This window comes from Manduca sexta, chromosome 3 (assembly GCF_014839805.1).
Source record: "Manduca sexta isolate Smith_Timp_Sample1 chromosome 3, JHU_Msex_v1.0, whole genome shotgun sequence".
Lineage (NCBI taxonomy): Eukaryota > Metazoa > Arthropoda > Insecta > Lepidoptera > Sphingidae > Manduca > Manduca sexta.
In genome coordinates this window covers 9,198,266-9,213,992 of record NC_051117.1, presented here as the reverse complement: position 1 = coordinate 9,213,992, position 15,727 = coordinate 9,198,266, and the positions used below count along the sequence as shown (strand labels likewise).

The 15,727-nt window shown below is 37.8% G+C and overlaps 1 protein-coding gene across 2 annotated transcripts in view; it reads right to left on the bottom strand.

Annotated features, from left to right (window-relative positions):
• Nucleotides 1-15,727, bottom strand: part of LOC115453340 (vinculin) — a 39,412-nt gene continuing 23,685 nt past the window's right edge. Inside the window, exons 12-23 of one of the 2 annotated variants that reach the window (XM_037438909.1) lie at nt 15,446-15,582; nt 14,774-14,904; nt 14,221-14,369; nt 13,748-13,925; nt 13,335-13,428; nt 12,890-13,079; nt 12,218-12,451; nt 11,850-11,979; nt 7,557-7,669; nt 6,360-6,450; nt 4,878-4,942; nt 1-4,066 (exon numbers count right to left, since the gene is read on the bottom strand). In XM_037438909.1, coding sequence (XP_037294806.1) covers nt 3,959-4,066; nt 4,878-4,942; nt 6,360-6,450; nt 7,557-7,669; nt 11,850-11,979; nt 12,218-12,451; nt 12,890-13,079; nt 13,335-13,428; nt 13,748-13,925; nt 14,221-14,369; nt 14,774-14,904; nt 15,446-15,582 — 1,620 coding nt within the window. In that variant the 3' untranslated portion in view covers nt 1-3,958. Of the gene's footprint in view, nt 4,067-4,877; nt 4,943-5,021; nt 5,788-6,359; nt 6,451-7,556; nt 7,670-11,849; nt 11,980-12,217; nt 12,452-12,889; nt 13,080-13,334; nt 13,429-13,747; nt 13,926-14,220; nt 14,370-14,773; nt 14,905-15,445; nt 15,583-15,727 lie in introns of those variants that run through there. The other variant, XM_037438914.1, reaches the window with a different exon arrangement.

Genomic DNA, 15,727 nt, shown 5'->3' with positions numbered 1-15,727 from the left:
TTAAAAAAATATTTTATTAGAACATAAAAAATGATTATATAATAACAAAAAAAGGTAAAGACAAAAATTATAAAAAAAAAAACATGATACAAATGTTATAGAGTTATATACATTACACATCTTTAATGCAAAACCGAATATTCTAATATTCTTCATTAAAAAAAAAATTCAAGAAAATGCACCTTTTCAGCGCTTTTAACCGACTTTAAAAAAGGGTGTTCTCAATAAGCGTGTTCGTATTTTTTTATGCACACCGATTACTCATAGATTTTATTTAATACTTAACAATATTACATTTACCTGTAGCTAACTCAAATTGACAGTAATGGACATGCATGCAAATCTAGACATTAATTCCAAGTACTTACGGTCCTTATTACTTTACCAGTTATCGAACATCCGATTTTGCATTACGTAAAATATAATTAGGTTACCGCAGCGTACACCATTCATACACATACAAAAATATATTCCTTACATAATGTAGGTGATATACGGAGATCTGTATTATTCTAGAACCATTAGCATACATTTTTAATTACATATTTCTAAAGATTATGAAAGGAAGAAAACTATATATATAGATATACATATATAAAATTAGATAACAAAAACAAGTAGTATATTTTTTTCAAACTATTCTAAATATAGGAGAGTGTAAAATTCTCTCTATCTATTTAGATTGTTAGATACCTAATGGATGTAATTCTGTACTAGATGCATTATCCATAAAAAGGGCTTGTATACACAGGCCGATTATTTTACCCTGGCACAGCAGAGATTGCATTAGCTCAGACAGTGTAGTCCAAAGGCCTTGGACAAGATACCTTTCTACATAAAAAATATAGTTATCGAATTTTATAATATTTCTTAATTTTTAATTTCTTCCGACGTTTCGAATACTGCAGCCTTCGTGATCACGGATCGAACTGAAGTGTAGGTTGCCCGAAAGTCAAATTTACAATGCCTACCTTCACTTTACAATTGTTTATTTTTAATTTATCTGTTGAAGGTCTGATCTGCGCAGAATGAGCTATTGCTTGAAGTCTGGTAGCCGGTCTTTGGATTGCGATTTAAATATTAATAAAAAAATGTGATTGTAACATCGCCATGGTACATTTATAGTTGAGATATCCTATTTTTTTATTCTCTATTAGTATTACTGATTGTAGGAAGGCATCTTGTCTAAAAACTCTGGTACAGTTTCCTCCTTCTGTGCTGGTCACATTTATTTGCATGGAGACGTAATTTGTATAATATTTATGTATAAATAGGTACAATATATCCTTGTCATTCACCGCAAGGTTATTATGAAATGAAATATGGGATAAAATATATTCCGATTCTCAAAAACTTATAATGAACCGTTCGGTTTTTACCACATGCTGTATATTAATAGATCAAGTGACTACACTGTAGCCTATATGTGATTATTCGCATTTTTTTACAATAGGAAAAACATATATATTGGAAATACAATACTTTGTAAAAACACACAGATTTCAATTCAATGACTGTTAAAAATAAAAGATTGGCTTGTTCCATAAACAGGAAAAATACGAGATAGATAAACAATAGTTACAGGAAAATAAACCTTGCAACATTACTTTAAGTTACAAAATGTGGTGCGATTAGTCGAACGATTTAAACCATAGTTTCCGTTTCAATAACATTTATTTATTCGCACCTGTGGATTTAACTATTCTTCTTCTTTTATATTAAGCCTGCCACATTTTATTTATCGGTAATTTTGCCAATGCGAAGTAATAATAGCAAATACAAAATTAAAAGAGACTTTAAAATCAGATCGCCATTTTTTTCTACCAATTTAACTGTTAGAAAATTTATTTGTTAACTTTAAATATGCCAACTTAAGCTGCAACATAACAATTTTACAAAGTATGTTAAAAATGCGACCGTCTCGTTGACGTAGTTGTATTACGACTGCCGTGCTGAGTTCTCGGGTTCAATACCCGAGACGTGAATTATATTGGGTTTTTACTCTGTATCAGCCGGAGGTCTGGAATCTGTGCCCGATACAGCGATAGGTCCCCCTGTCATATCAAGGTATGTTATACACACGGCGAAAAGTAGAGGCATCTGTTGAACTTCTATCTACCTCCTCGGTGATAAAAGGCTTGTCAGTTTGTGTATGTAAAAAAATCATATTATAATTGAAGGGTCAGATACATAGACGCAAACAAAATATACTTTATTTTGACTTTATCGATACTTGACGACTGACGTGTTTACTCACACACGCGCAACTTGTGTGTTGCACGCGCCATAGATAAACGACCTATGACTTAATTTCTTTGCAGACATGGTACACTTTACCTTGCACCGATAACCCTCGAATATGGCTATCGTATTCAGTTTTAAATACGGTAGATCATTCGATAAATAATATATACTATATTATAACAAGAACTCTAAATTAATACAATAAAGGGAAGAGATAAAGCACTATATATATACATATCCGTGAGAAGACAATATATATTTCTGGATTAGGTCAAGTAGGTTATACTAATTACTTACACTAACCGCCGTTTTAATAAACAAACCCAATCTTAATCTTCGATCCGATCCGGGAATAGACTAATCAGTCTGTAAGCATCAGTGGCGAAGCGTGCATACAACTTGATACCTACCATCTTTCATTTTAGGTTTATTTTCGTTTGTCTTAGTTTTTGTTTTCTGTTAAATTGCCCGTTATATGTTAACTAAGGCAATTTTTTGCCTTTTGAAAATTGACCCCTCGCCACTGGTAAGCATGTCACAAAATCATTCTGATTAGTTCTCCAATGGATCGAAAAGCAATTGGAATTGTTTATTGAAAAACGGTATGTGAATAGTATTAGACATAGTTAGACACTAGATCTAGAATCTAGACTAATATAAAGCACTAACTCCATGGCACTTACTTTCTCGAATCACACTCACTTTTAGAACTTACGTTTCGCTTATATAAATTATTTTTCGGTACATTTTTACATTCGTTGTTGAAAAAAAATTGTCACGTACTCGAATGTATTTATCGATATTTTTTGTAGTGATGTTTTCTCTTAACATTTTTGTCCTTTATTTTGTGTAGAATTTATTGTTTTTTTTTTTAAATATATTATGATGTTTTCATTCTCGCACAGTTTATTTTAAACTTATGCTATTAATACATAAAATAAACTGCAATACAAAAAGTATCGATAAATATATCGACCATGACCCACAAAGCCTTTGCATAATAAATAAAAAAATAATGTTAACCACCTTAACTACATAAACAATTAAATACCAAATCAAAAATAGCTGCAAATACCACAATCATCGAATTCACGAAATTTTATTACACCTTTACGAACTGTTATAATCTAAAACAGCTTTGAACTAGCAACAGTCGCTAGTCGCTTTTGTATGCCAGCTGAAAATATAGACAATAAGTCATTTAGTTTCTATCTCCCTACTTATCGATATATTTTCCACAAAAAAATCGACACATTAATAATATTTTAATACGCATTTTAGAACTTTGAAACCCTACACTGACTGACCCCTGTCTTAATCTTTTTTCTACGCTCTGTATTTACTCAAACAGTCCTAACAAAATCTTACTCGTGTTTTCTTACGTGTTAAACACCGAGAAAGGAGGGAGGACGAAATACGTATCAAATAGCAGAACCTCGAGCTAACCCCGGCCTCACCCTATGTAAGACACAACTTTCACATGTTAATTATTATAAAGCCTATTTTGAAACATTAAAAAAAATAACTCCGAGAAAGGGGTCGAGAAACATCGATATATTGAAGCTTAATATACACTGCATCTTCTGAATCATTTCATACTCTTGTAAAATATAATTTTGTAGTCTAGTTTGAAATAATTCCTATTAAACAATGTCAGAAAACCTTGTAGTGTATTACATGGGAGCAGTAGGGAGACGAGACCGGCACGCTGTAGTTAGATCTGGTACCAGGGCGAGCGCCGCACCCAGCGCAGCCGGTAGCCGCCTTGCTCCGTGCGGATCTTGATCGACGCGCCCTCTGCCGCCTTCACTGTCTCTTTCACCTGAACGAGATATGTATATTCATCATTATTTTTTAAGTTAAATTGTATAATTGTATTTGTTGTATTTTTGTTTTATTTTATTTAATTTTATTTTTTAATGTTTTGTTGCTCATGTTTTTTATTGTATGTTATTCTCGTTTTCTTTGAAAGTTTAAAATTATACGTTTTATATAGTTCTTAAGTTGTTCATAACTTCGCATGTTGTGGTCATCTTTAATTGTAATGACATATAGTTCTATTAATTATTATGTTTTGTGTATTTATTCGTGTTTATGTATATTATGTTGATGATCCTTTAAATAAATGAATTGTATTCAGCCTTTGGAAGTCTACTGCTGATCCCAGGCCTCCTCTAATTTACAGGTAAGCCGACAAACAAAAACCGAAACGTAGAAGTGGCCTACAACCAGCAAATATATCTATACATCGATTATATTGTTAATCAAAAATCATATTTAAAGTCTACTGTGTGAGACTGATGACTGAACTAGGCAAGGCTTATTTACACAGAACAAAAATAAATTATTATAGAATTCGACCAATCAGATATACTACTAATTTTGATTGTTTATTTTCGGAATCGATGTGCAAATATCGATAAAGTAATTAAAATAATTTTACTCGTAGAATCACTGTAACAATTATAGTTTTAACGCGGCTATGAATCTATAAAATATAGAATACTCAATGATAAAACTATAATTAGATAACTAGTAAAATCAGTTCAAACATTCCAGAATTTACTCTCTACAAAAAATCAAACAAATAACCTTTGCCGCATTGTTATATAAATTGAAATAAAAACACTCACGCTCTGCATCAAGTTCTGAGCATTTCCGACCAACATTTCAGTCGCCTCTTGATCTTCCTCGCTTCCTGCAATGAACACATTATAATGAGTATAAATTACAATACAATATATAACACATTCATGTTAACTGAAAGGTTTTTTAGTCGTTAATGTTGAAGCTATGTTAGTTAGCAGCTATGGTTACTATATGAGTATTAGATGTAAAAATAAATAAACAGTATTTTTTAATTGTCTACATTCAAATACATTTGTTATGTCGTGACTAAAAATCGTTTTTTTGTAACACAGATACATAGCTATATTGCTTTGACAGAACTTTTACAATTCAAAACGAATCAGACTAATCAATTATTATTGTTGAGAAATAATATACTTCACTAATGTGTTAGTTAGAATTTCGTAATACATACCTTTAGTTGCATGTTTGAAGCTGTTATTTTTATCAATTATCTCTTAAACAGCTCATTAAAAAACTATTAATCGAGTGTCCCAGTATAGCCTTAGCATAATGTTATAAGCAGAAGACTTTTAGAAAACATATTAAAGAGGAGTTAAAAGGTTAAATAAATTGCTTGTGCAATAAGCTATATTTTAAATACAAGCTGTTTTAAATAATTTGAAAAGGAGTATTACGATAATTTTTTGTTACAATTAGACGAGGTTTTTACAGCAAAGAATGCGGCTAAATTATAATTAATTATATTTCATAATCATAATTATCTCTTCAATAAAATATAAAAATATTTAAAGTAACCAATTTGTCCGACCTATTAAAATCAGCATGAAAACATTATAATGTAAAACGATTATGGTAACAAATCGATATGAATGACCATCCCTCTCATATGACAATGGGTAACCACTAATCGGGTATAAGGGATAAAATTACCTTTGTAGTCCGGCATGCCGACTGTTAAAAGCGAGAAGCAGTGTTAATATCGATAAATATATACAACAATACATCGATATTAAATATTAGCTTATTCATCTAGGCGAAGTACTAAAGCTAAAAAGAGTTGTTTGATATAAATAGTCGATAGCTTAAAGCTGTTATATCGATATTTTTTGTTATCGATTATGCCAAACTGTTACTACATATCGATAAAAATCAAACGATTGTATCTTGATTCAAAATTAATATACAATTGACGAGGTATGCCGTTTAAAATACATAACAATGCATCCCAGAGAGCGGGAATTATGTTGGTCTGTCTTGTAATTCACCTGTTTTACTTATCGATGAATATTGTAATTTGTTTTTATTTAATCGATTTACACGATTGTATTAAACATGTCCTATAGAATATAATTCGTAAAGCTTAATATTAAACCGTTAAGCATAATAATAATAAGAAAATATGCAAAGCATTCGAGCGAAGGCAGTAGTCAGTTTAAAATATAAATATCGATTATACATTTTCGAGCGAAGGCAGTTAATTTATTAAAATATTAAAACATTGTGAATATGTAATAGTAACGTACCTTGCGCTCCTAACATGGTCGCCTTGACAGTGGACAGGATCTTGAGCTGCGTGCCGATAGTCGGAATCCTCTCACACACTTGCAGCAGGTTCTGGTGACAAAATTATGATGGTGAATACTTCACTAGTGGTAGGTCTCTCATATGTGAGAGTCCGCCTGGGTAGGTACCACCGCAATGTCTATTTTTGCCGCCAAGCAGCAGGGCGTAGTTACTGTTGTGGTCCGGTTTGAAGGACATTGTAGCCAATGTAACTATTGGGCTTAATAAGACTTAACATCTCATGTCTCAGGATGGCATGCGCAGTGGAATACCAATAATACTAATTCAAGGTGTAGGATGGTGTTTCTATTGTTTATTGGCGGTCGTATCGGTTCCTATCAGGCAAACGGGTAGTTCGTTTCGTCATTAATAGCAATTAAAAAATCATACGGGTAAAATTGCGAACCGCATCCTTTTTTAAATTGGTTAACAAAATGTATGTGCCACTTATAAAAAAATACAGTATCAAATATTGGTCTTATGGAAGTTTAAAGGTTTTAGTTATTTATCCTATAAACCACACATACCACTAGGTCATAATAATAATAATAATAATATCAGCCCTGTATTATATACTTGCCCACTGCTGAGCACGGGCCTCCTCTACTACTGAGAGGGATTAGGCCTTAGTCCACCACGCTGGCCTAGTGCGGATTGGTAGACTTCACACACCCTCGAAATTCCTATAGAGAACTTCTCAGGTATGCAAGGTTTCCTCACGATGTTTTCCTTCACCGTTAAAGCAAGCGATAATTCACAAAGAATACACACTTAATTTATTAGAAAAATCAGAGGTGGGTGCCCTTGGGATTTGAACCTGCGGACATTCGTCTCGGCAGTCCGTTCCACAACCAACTAGGCTATCGCCGCTTATGTCATACGGGTACGATAAAGTGATCCTACTTCACTCACTGTGTACAACTGAAGTGTACTGCAATCCGGTTTAGGTTGCCATTTTACTTATACTCTATTTAAAGCGGTTTAGCACTGCATGTTTAAAGAGTTTAGACGTACGATTGATGTATTAGCGCTGCAGATTTTGAACAAATAGTTTTCAGGGACGTTCGTGTCTATGGAATATACGTAAATGCATACAAAAGAAATCCACCACGCGGTAGAGGTTCAATTGTCTGGCAGGTATTGTAGTTGTTACTCACAGTTCTGATCCTCTTGTCGGTGCACTCCAGGGCGAGTTTCTTGGCGAGGCGTGTCACCTCCTCCGAAGCTTCGGCGATCGCCTTCGCGGTCGCGATCAGCTCGCGCTTACTGCCTGTTAGCGATAACGATTGCGATTAACTCGTATTGAACGTTTAATGGTATTGCTGATATCATGCAGTTCTATAGTTGGTGATTCTTTTACACAACGAGTAATCATTTACTGCTTACTAAGTGGGAAAAAAACTTGTTAAAATGTCGTGCATAAGTGTGTATTCCCTCTCATGTCAAATAAGGGGACCGCGAGAAAAATGATGTTTATGTATCTAGAAACTTGCTAATAAATATAAATTTTTAAATGTTTTAATTAAAATTAAATGCTATATTGTGGGGACTATTTAGCTTCTAAAACCTTGCTTGTTGGAATCGTAAGTCCAAAGTACACAAATGCACCGGCATGCATATACCTTTCTATATAAAGAAATCGTTAAAGTGGATTACGACTTTAACGATTATGTATTAACATAAGAGATGCTCTGTGGCATAATAAACATATTCTATTTTAAAAAATAAATTATTAAGCATGCATTTTACATTGATACAAATCCAGAAATACTCGTACTACAAATAATAAAACGGCACTACGTCTAACCGAGATGGCACTCGACAATTGATAGCTGTCACAACTGACACTCGACAATTGACAGCTGTCACAACTAACGCGTGTCAGGTTTGACAGCTGTCAAACGCGCGCGAACACAAAAGGCACTCACCGCTCAGATTCATAGCGACCTCTGTCCGCAGCGAGCAAGTGGACACATTATACACAGTGATTACAGACAATGGCGAGGCCTAATTTAGTCCAACAGTGGGCTTTACTATGATTTTTGACATTTTATAAGATAAGAGCAAAAACTACATCCAGATATTATAATTTTTTTTATTCCAAAACATACTACATTTAAGTCTGTCGGCTCTTTTAAAGCCTTCAGTAAAGGATATATATTTTTCCAAATGTTTTTCAGATTGTAACACTTTCAAAGTTGTACTTTCAACTCCACTATTGGACTAAGAAGGCATATATATACATTTAGTGCTAGCATGAGTTGTGCATAGTATATAACATATTATGTTACAAAATATTTCAACGGAAACACGTAACAGCCCACTTTTTTAAACTCTCATTCTCTGAGTTATAAATTGTTCAGTCCAAACCAATATACAAAAAACATAGTATTGTATTTGCCCTCAAGCATGCAAAGAATGTGTTTTTAAAAATGGTATCTCTAAAAGGAAATAAGTAGCAACAAACAAATGCCGAGTAGATTATATCTATGTTTTGGATTACTTTAGAATATTATGGGCCGATATGTGATTTCGTTTTATGCTTACACATAATAGCATAGTACATATAAATTGAATTTAGAATATTAGCTTTTATTTTTTCTAATACATATCAGCATTATATTATACTAGCTTTTGCTCGCGGCTCCGCCCGCGTTATAAAGTTTTTCAGGCTAAAGTTTTCCGTTATAAAAATAGTAGTTTCCCGGGAGCCTATGTTCTTCCCAGGGTCTCAAACTGTCTCCATACCAAATTTCATCTTAATACGTTAGGTAGTTTTTGAGTTTAACACGTTAAGGCAGACAGATGCAGCGGGGGACTTTTGTTATATTATTTAGAACTTTTTAAGTGAAACAATCCCGTCATACATCATTGTTGCATAACTTTAACCGTTTACGCAGCGCAGGCAACGGAAGCTCTCAAAACTCATAATTTTCCCCGTTTTTGCAACATGTTTCATTACTGCTCCGCTCCTATTGGTTATAGCATGATGCTATATAGCCTATAGCACTCCAGGAACAAAGGGCTATCCAACACAAAAATATTTTTTCAGTTCAAACCGGTAGTTCCTGAGATTAGCCATTACTGCTCCGCTCCTATTGGTCATAGCGTGATGATATATAGCTTATAGCGGTCCACAAATAAAGGGCTATCCAACACAAAACGAATTTTTCAGTTGAAACCGGTAGTTCCTTAGATTAGCCATTACTGCTCCGCTCCTATTGGTCATAGCGTGATGATATATAACTTTGAGCACTCCACAAACAAAGGACTATTCAACACAAAAATATTTTTTCAGTTCGAATCGGTAGTTCCTGAGATTAGCCATTACTGCTCCGCTCCTATTGAATATAGCGTGATGATATATAGCCTATAGCTCTCCACAAACAAAGGGCTATCCAACGCAAAAAGAATTTTTCAGTTTGGACCGGTAGTTCCTGAGATTAACCATTACTGCCCCGCTCCTATTGGGTATAGCGTGATGATATATAGCCTATAGCACTCCACGAATAAAGGGCTATCCAACGCAAAAAGAATTTTTCAGTTTGGACCGGTAGTTCCTGAGATTAGCCATTACTGCCCCGCTCCTATTGGGTATAGCGTGATGATATATAGTCTATAGCACTCCACGAACAAAGGGCTATCCAAAGCAAAAAGAATTTTTCAGTTTGGACCGGTAGTTCCTGAGATTAGCGCGTTCAAACAAACAAACAAACAAACAAACAAACAAACTCTTCAGCTTTATATAATAGTATAGACAAGCGACAACTCTTTGAACATTCATTGTCGCGTGAATATTTAACCAGACGGCGGCAACGTATTAACCGATAAAAAATAACCTAAAACGCTCACACATTCTTGTGTGCAATAAACAAAGACGTCTACGCCAATGTAAACGCTACTCTGATACTTAAAAAATAAAGTTGGATATCAAGTGCATGTAATAAAGCGGATAATACGGCTAGCAAAACAAACAGCGCGCTGCAGATGACAAGCGGCCGGGCTGGTCTAGTCTAGCCTGGCCGCACGAGACATTCGGCTACGGAGCCAGGTTCATTGACACACATCGCTCGCGGCAGCGGCGGCGGTGTGGCGAGCCACGGGACATGCCAGAGACCACTAAAAACCAACCAACGTTGGGATTCCCTGTGATTTGTTTACCCACATTTCTGATAGGGATTTACGCATCCGAGTTCTGATAACTATTTGCTTTTTCTTACTAATAAACAATATTTAGACTTGTCATTGACGGAGCTACATACGTATTAATATTTGTACAAAAAAATTTTTAGGTTTCTTGTTTTTTGTACATTTTGTATCACCTTTATTTTTGGCACACTTAAATTTTATAAACCTTTAGTGTAAATTATATCCGATGTAATATTTCATGTCAGTTGTGGTTGCCTGTAACTGGACAGTGTGATTTGAGTGCTTGTTTTGTTTTTGTTGTTGTTTAGTTCTTCATGTATCACACACTGGCGATCCAAGAAAATTAAAATAAAATAAAATTATTGCAGGGTTTACTGCCTCTGTGGTGTAGCTGTATTAGTGTACGATTGCAGTGCTGAGGTCTCAGGTTCGATCCCGAATCGGGCACATTAATATTGAGTTTTTAGTACTAGCATGGACACAGGAATTTGTGTCTGACATGGCGATAAGCTTACCCCCTATCCCATCAAGGGACAGAATAGACTGCGGAGAGTGGGTGCAATATGGGGATAAAAGGCGCGCACGTTTATGTTTATGCGTGTATGTAAAATTATCGCACTGCTGGATATAGGCCTCCTGTAGGAGTAAGAGCGCTTAGATTTATTATATCGAGCCTCTGGGTTAAAGCTATGCATAATATTATTTGTTTTGCAGTAACCATTGACTAAGTACATCAAAATAAGGCCATAGATAGTTTTGTGTTATGGTACTGAAAAGTATTTACACCTGTATTCAAATGATAGATGGTGAGGACGCATAATGCGGCCGAACGCATAGTGTTGATCAATTCTTATTAATAGTAGTCAATAACAGCGCCCCTATGGTTACACATTTAAGAGGCTCTTATGTTTAGAAACAAACTTTTTATCATAGCATTACTATATACCTCGATGTACGGGCGTTAGCGTCAGAGGAAGCAAGACAAAACATTATATAACTATCATAGAAGTATATAGTGTTTGTTAGTAAGGCTCTAAATGTATATTATATTGAGTAGGTTATAGAGTTTTAACCAATATCACCACGTCTTTCCCGATCCATACAACTAGCTTTTGCTCGCGGCTGTGCCCGTGTCGAGTTTTCCGGGATAAAAGTCCCGCTATATATTTTCCCGGGATAGAAAGTGGTCTATAACCTTCCCAGGGTCTTAAACTATCTCCATACCGAATTTCATAAAAATCCGTTCAGTAGATTTTGAGAAAATCGGTAACAGACAGACAGATAATCGCATCAAGCCTTACCTTTAGAGTCGGAGCGCACGAGCTCGGAGAGTCGCGCCATGAGAATTGCCATTCGTTTGGCGGCCGCGATGATCTCGTTGTCCTTCGACGACCACTCGCGCACCGCCTTGTGGAGGTTGTGGGCCGCCACCTGAACATACATGGTGTCAGTTTGTAGACATATTCAATTCTAACTGAAATCGTTTTTTTTTTTAATAATTTTATATTACTTAAACTGCGTTTTTTTATTCGTATAGCCATTGCTACGAAGCCTAAGATTTATTAGAACCTCTATAAATATAATTACCATAGCATAACATAGAATAATTAAAGGTGATTCAGCTAGTACTTTTTTTTTGTGTGCTATAATTTTCTGAATATGAACTAACCAAGATAGGCTGACTCGGGTGCGGCTGCCTGCGGAAGATATCCTCGCCCTCGTCATCAGTGTCGGCGGGCGGGGGCGGGCGCGGCGGCGCGGCGGCGGCGGGCGGCGGCGGGCGCGGCGGCGCCGCCTCCGACACCTGCAGCCGCGACAGCGCCTCGGGCAGCAGCGGCGGCGGCGGCGGCGGCGCGTACTGACCGCCCAGCGCAGACTCCACTTCCGATGCCGCGTTGATGATCTGAGCAACAACTTACGTGTTATAATTGAGTTGTTTGGCCAAGTGTTGGTGGGCTATCCGGCTCGAAGGACCATTAAACTTGACGTAGGTATATTAGGAGCATAGATTTAGCATGACTGTAATAAATCCGATGATAATGATATAGTACAGTCCAAAGATATTATACAAGAGGAATTAAGTCCATTGAAGTTCGTTGGATAAGTAGCTCCGAAAATATGACAGTTACCCCATCGTGTGTATCAGATCACTCTATGTAATTGAGTACAAAATACATTAAGTAGATCCCTTCATGTATTTCGATCCCTTGGCAACAAATTGGGTGATTTTCTTTATATATTTACACCTCACACATGCCGTCGAGTAGAAGCGGACTTAGCCGTGAGCATTCTCTATCAATTGAGTTGAAGCAGCGCAAAGAGACTGTTATGTGACGTGTACCTCTGCGTTGGCCTGCCTCCAGAGCGGCGCGTGCGCGCGGTCGCCGAGCGCGACCTGCTTGGCGGCGCGCACGGCGGGCGCGATGGCGGCCTGCAGGCGCGCCTGCGCGGCGCCCAGCACCCTCCCGAACTCGCTGTCCTCCGTGTTGTCGCGCTCCGCCCCGCCCACGAGCAGCACGCGGTTCGCCAGTCTGGACCACCGTTTTATTTTAATTACCGTTCGTTTACATACAAACATCCGAAATCATATTAAGGAAAACAAAATACGATAAACAATCGATTTAATATAATAACAATACCTCATAAGATCTCGTTAAAATTATTGATTCTATGCATCGATACTCACTAGTGAATGTATGAAATCGATTGTAAATAGAATTAATCATATATTGACAACTCATGCTTTAAATTAATATCCTCTGTATTAATCAAATTCTTAAAATCACCTTGCAATAGCTGAGGTGTTATCGACCATCTTTTGCGAGTCGTTGTTCCTTATGGCGTCTTCACACAAATACGTGTGTTTCTGCATCAGTTCTCCTGCAAACATATAAGGCACATTGTAATACATTATTAGAACTACATTATTACTAACCCTAACATGCCAGTGACTACATTAAGCTTTATTATATTGTCCTAGTACACGACTGAGTTATAACTAGAAAAAAAAAACGGTTTGTGGCTGATAGATGCGAGCTTCTCAGCACCAGAATGGTTGTTGTCCTTTTTATGGAAGCCTACTTCCAGCAGTGAATGGCGATAGGTCAATTAATTGAATGATTTGGCGACTAAGACTGGGTCCTCAACCCTGCGTATCATAAAAAGGTAATCAACACAAACCAAGTACAAGTTCACTCACCAGCGGTCCTCACGAAGTCCAGCGGGTCGACGGCCTGGTCGCAGAGGTCCCTCACGCGCAGCACCGCGTCCGCGTACTGACTCTTCAAGTTATTGAAGTGCTCCTCGGCTACCTTGCTCTCCGGGTACAAGAGACGAATCTTGCCCGCCGCTATCAGTTGAGGCGAGAGTTTATCCACCTGGATTGAGCAGAATGCAATTCTGTAGAAATTTTTTTTAAACTAGATTATCTTATTTTTACAATTTACTGTGCTGACCGTCGGGGGTGGTTTATCTCTGGGCAGTTGACATGTTTTTAGGCATCTATTTACTGACACTTATGTGCAGTGAAGCTAATTTGTCATGCCTTCGAAAAAAAAACATTAAAAATATACAGTAATTTGTATTACCTTTAGGAGCTGCTGGAGCGGAGAGAGGTGAGTTCGCGGTGGTTATTCATAGTCGAGGAGATAGTATATAAGCTGAGGTGTGTACCTGTTCCCCGTAGTGCAGCAGCTGGTCGGCGAGGCGCTTGTGGTGGCCGGCGCCGGCGGCCACGAGCGCGGCGGCGGCGGCGGCGCGCGCGCTGAACGTCTGCAGCGCGGCGCCGCGCTCCTCCGCACGAGCCGAGCGCCCCGCCGTGCCTGTATACACAGTGATACAAATTTCAAACACTCGCAACAAACTTCTTCTATCTTGTTGTATCGGACCCCACAGCCAACACCGGCGGAAACTGCGCATGGGATACTGGAATCCTCTAGCTGAACAACTGTTCGAAAGTTGGGAGGAGGTAGTTGAGGAAGGAAAGGAAACTAACCGTTAACTGCCCGTCTTGCGATAATCGCTCGCCAAGTTTACGGGCGATAATCGCAACCGCAACGGTTGCAAATCGCACAGATCTCCAGTCGTAAGTTTGGAAATAAAACAGCGGATTCTCGACCGTGGCGAGCGCGGATAAAAACCGCTTCGTGGCTTCTTAAAGCAAGAGGTTAATTACGTCAGAAACGCAAGTGTATTTTCCAAAGGATGGTGTGTATGCGTGTCTCACCGAGCGGCGCGTTGACGGCGTCGCTGTAGAGCCGGAGCGGCGCGGCCACGTCGATGAACTCCTCCACCACGCGGTTCACCACCGCCCGCTCCGTGGCGCGCTTCAGCTCGTGCAGCTTGTCCGTCAGCTCCCTGCAAACTCAACATTATAATAGCGTGCTCGCAACAGGTATTCAACATACTTTCATACGTGTACTAGTTGGAGGAATGATGAGATGCAGTCATGGTCAATACACAAAATTCTTATGACAATCAGAATGGTCAAATTTAAAATATGATGTATAGGTGTTCGATGAATCTAGTATTTAAGATTTCGTATTCATTTTCAAGCTGCTCAGTCCGAGAATTGTGAACCTATTAAGTAAGATATATCACAGCCCACAAAACGAAAAGAATCGTACGCGCCGTTTGACGTAACTAACTTTACACTAATCAAAAAGATATCACTGTAGAATAGGGAACCTCTAAGACAATTAAGATATATTACAACCTAGAGAATGACAAGAGCCGTGGGCGCCGTTTGACGTAACTAACTTCACACTAATCAAGGAGATATCACTGTAGAATAGGGAACCTCTAAGACTATTAAGATATATTACAACCTAGAGAATGACAAAAGCTTTAGGCGCCGTTTGACGTAACTAACTTCACACTAATCAAGATATCACCGTACCTAGTAATGGCCCTCGCGTCGTCGCTGTCCCCTCTGCCGCTCATGCACAAGTCAGCAAGCTTGTCGGAGAGCCGCTGCACATCCGAGCACAGCTGCAGGATCTCCGCCTTCTCACGCCCTTGGAGGCCGTCCGCGATCTAACCAAAATTATAAAATCAATAAAAACATTTCAGCTTCGCGAGGCTATGCGTATTAATCTGAGTGAATATGATGACATGAGAGTTTGTGCACTGCAGCGGTGCGTGTCGTGCGTGCAGTGCGTGCGCTACGTGCGGTACGTGC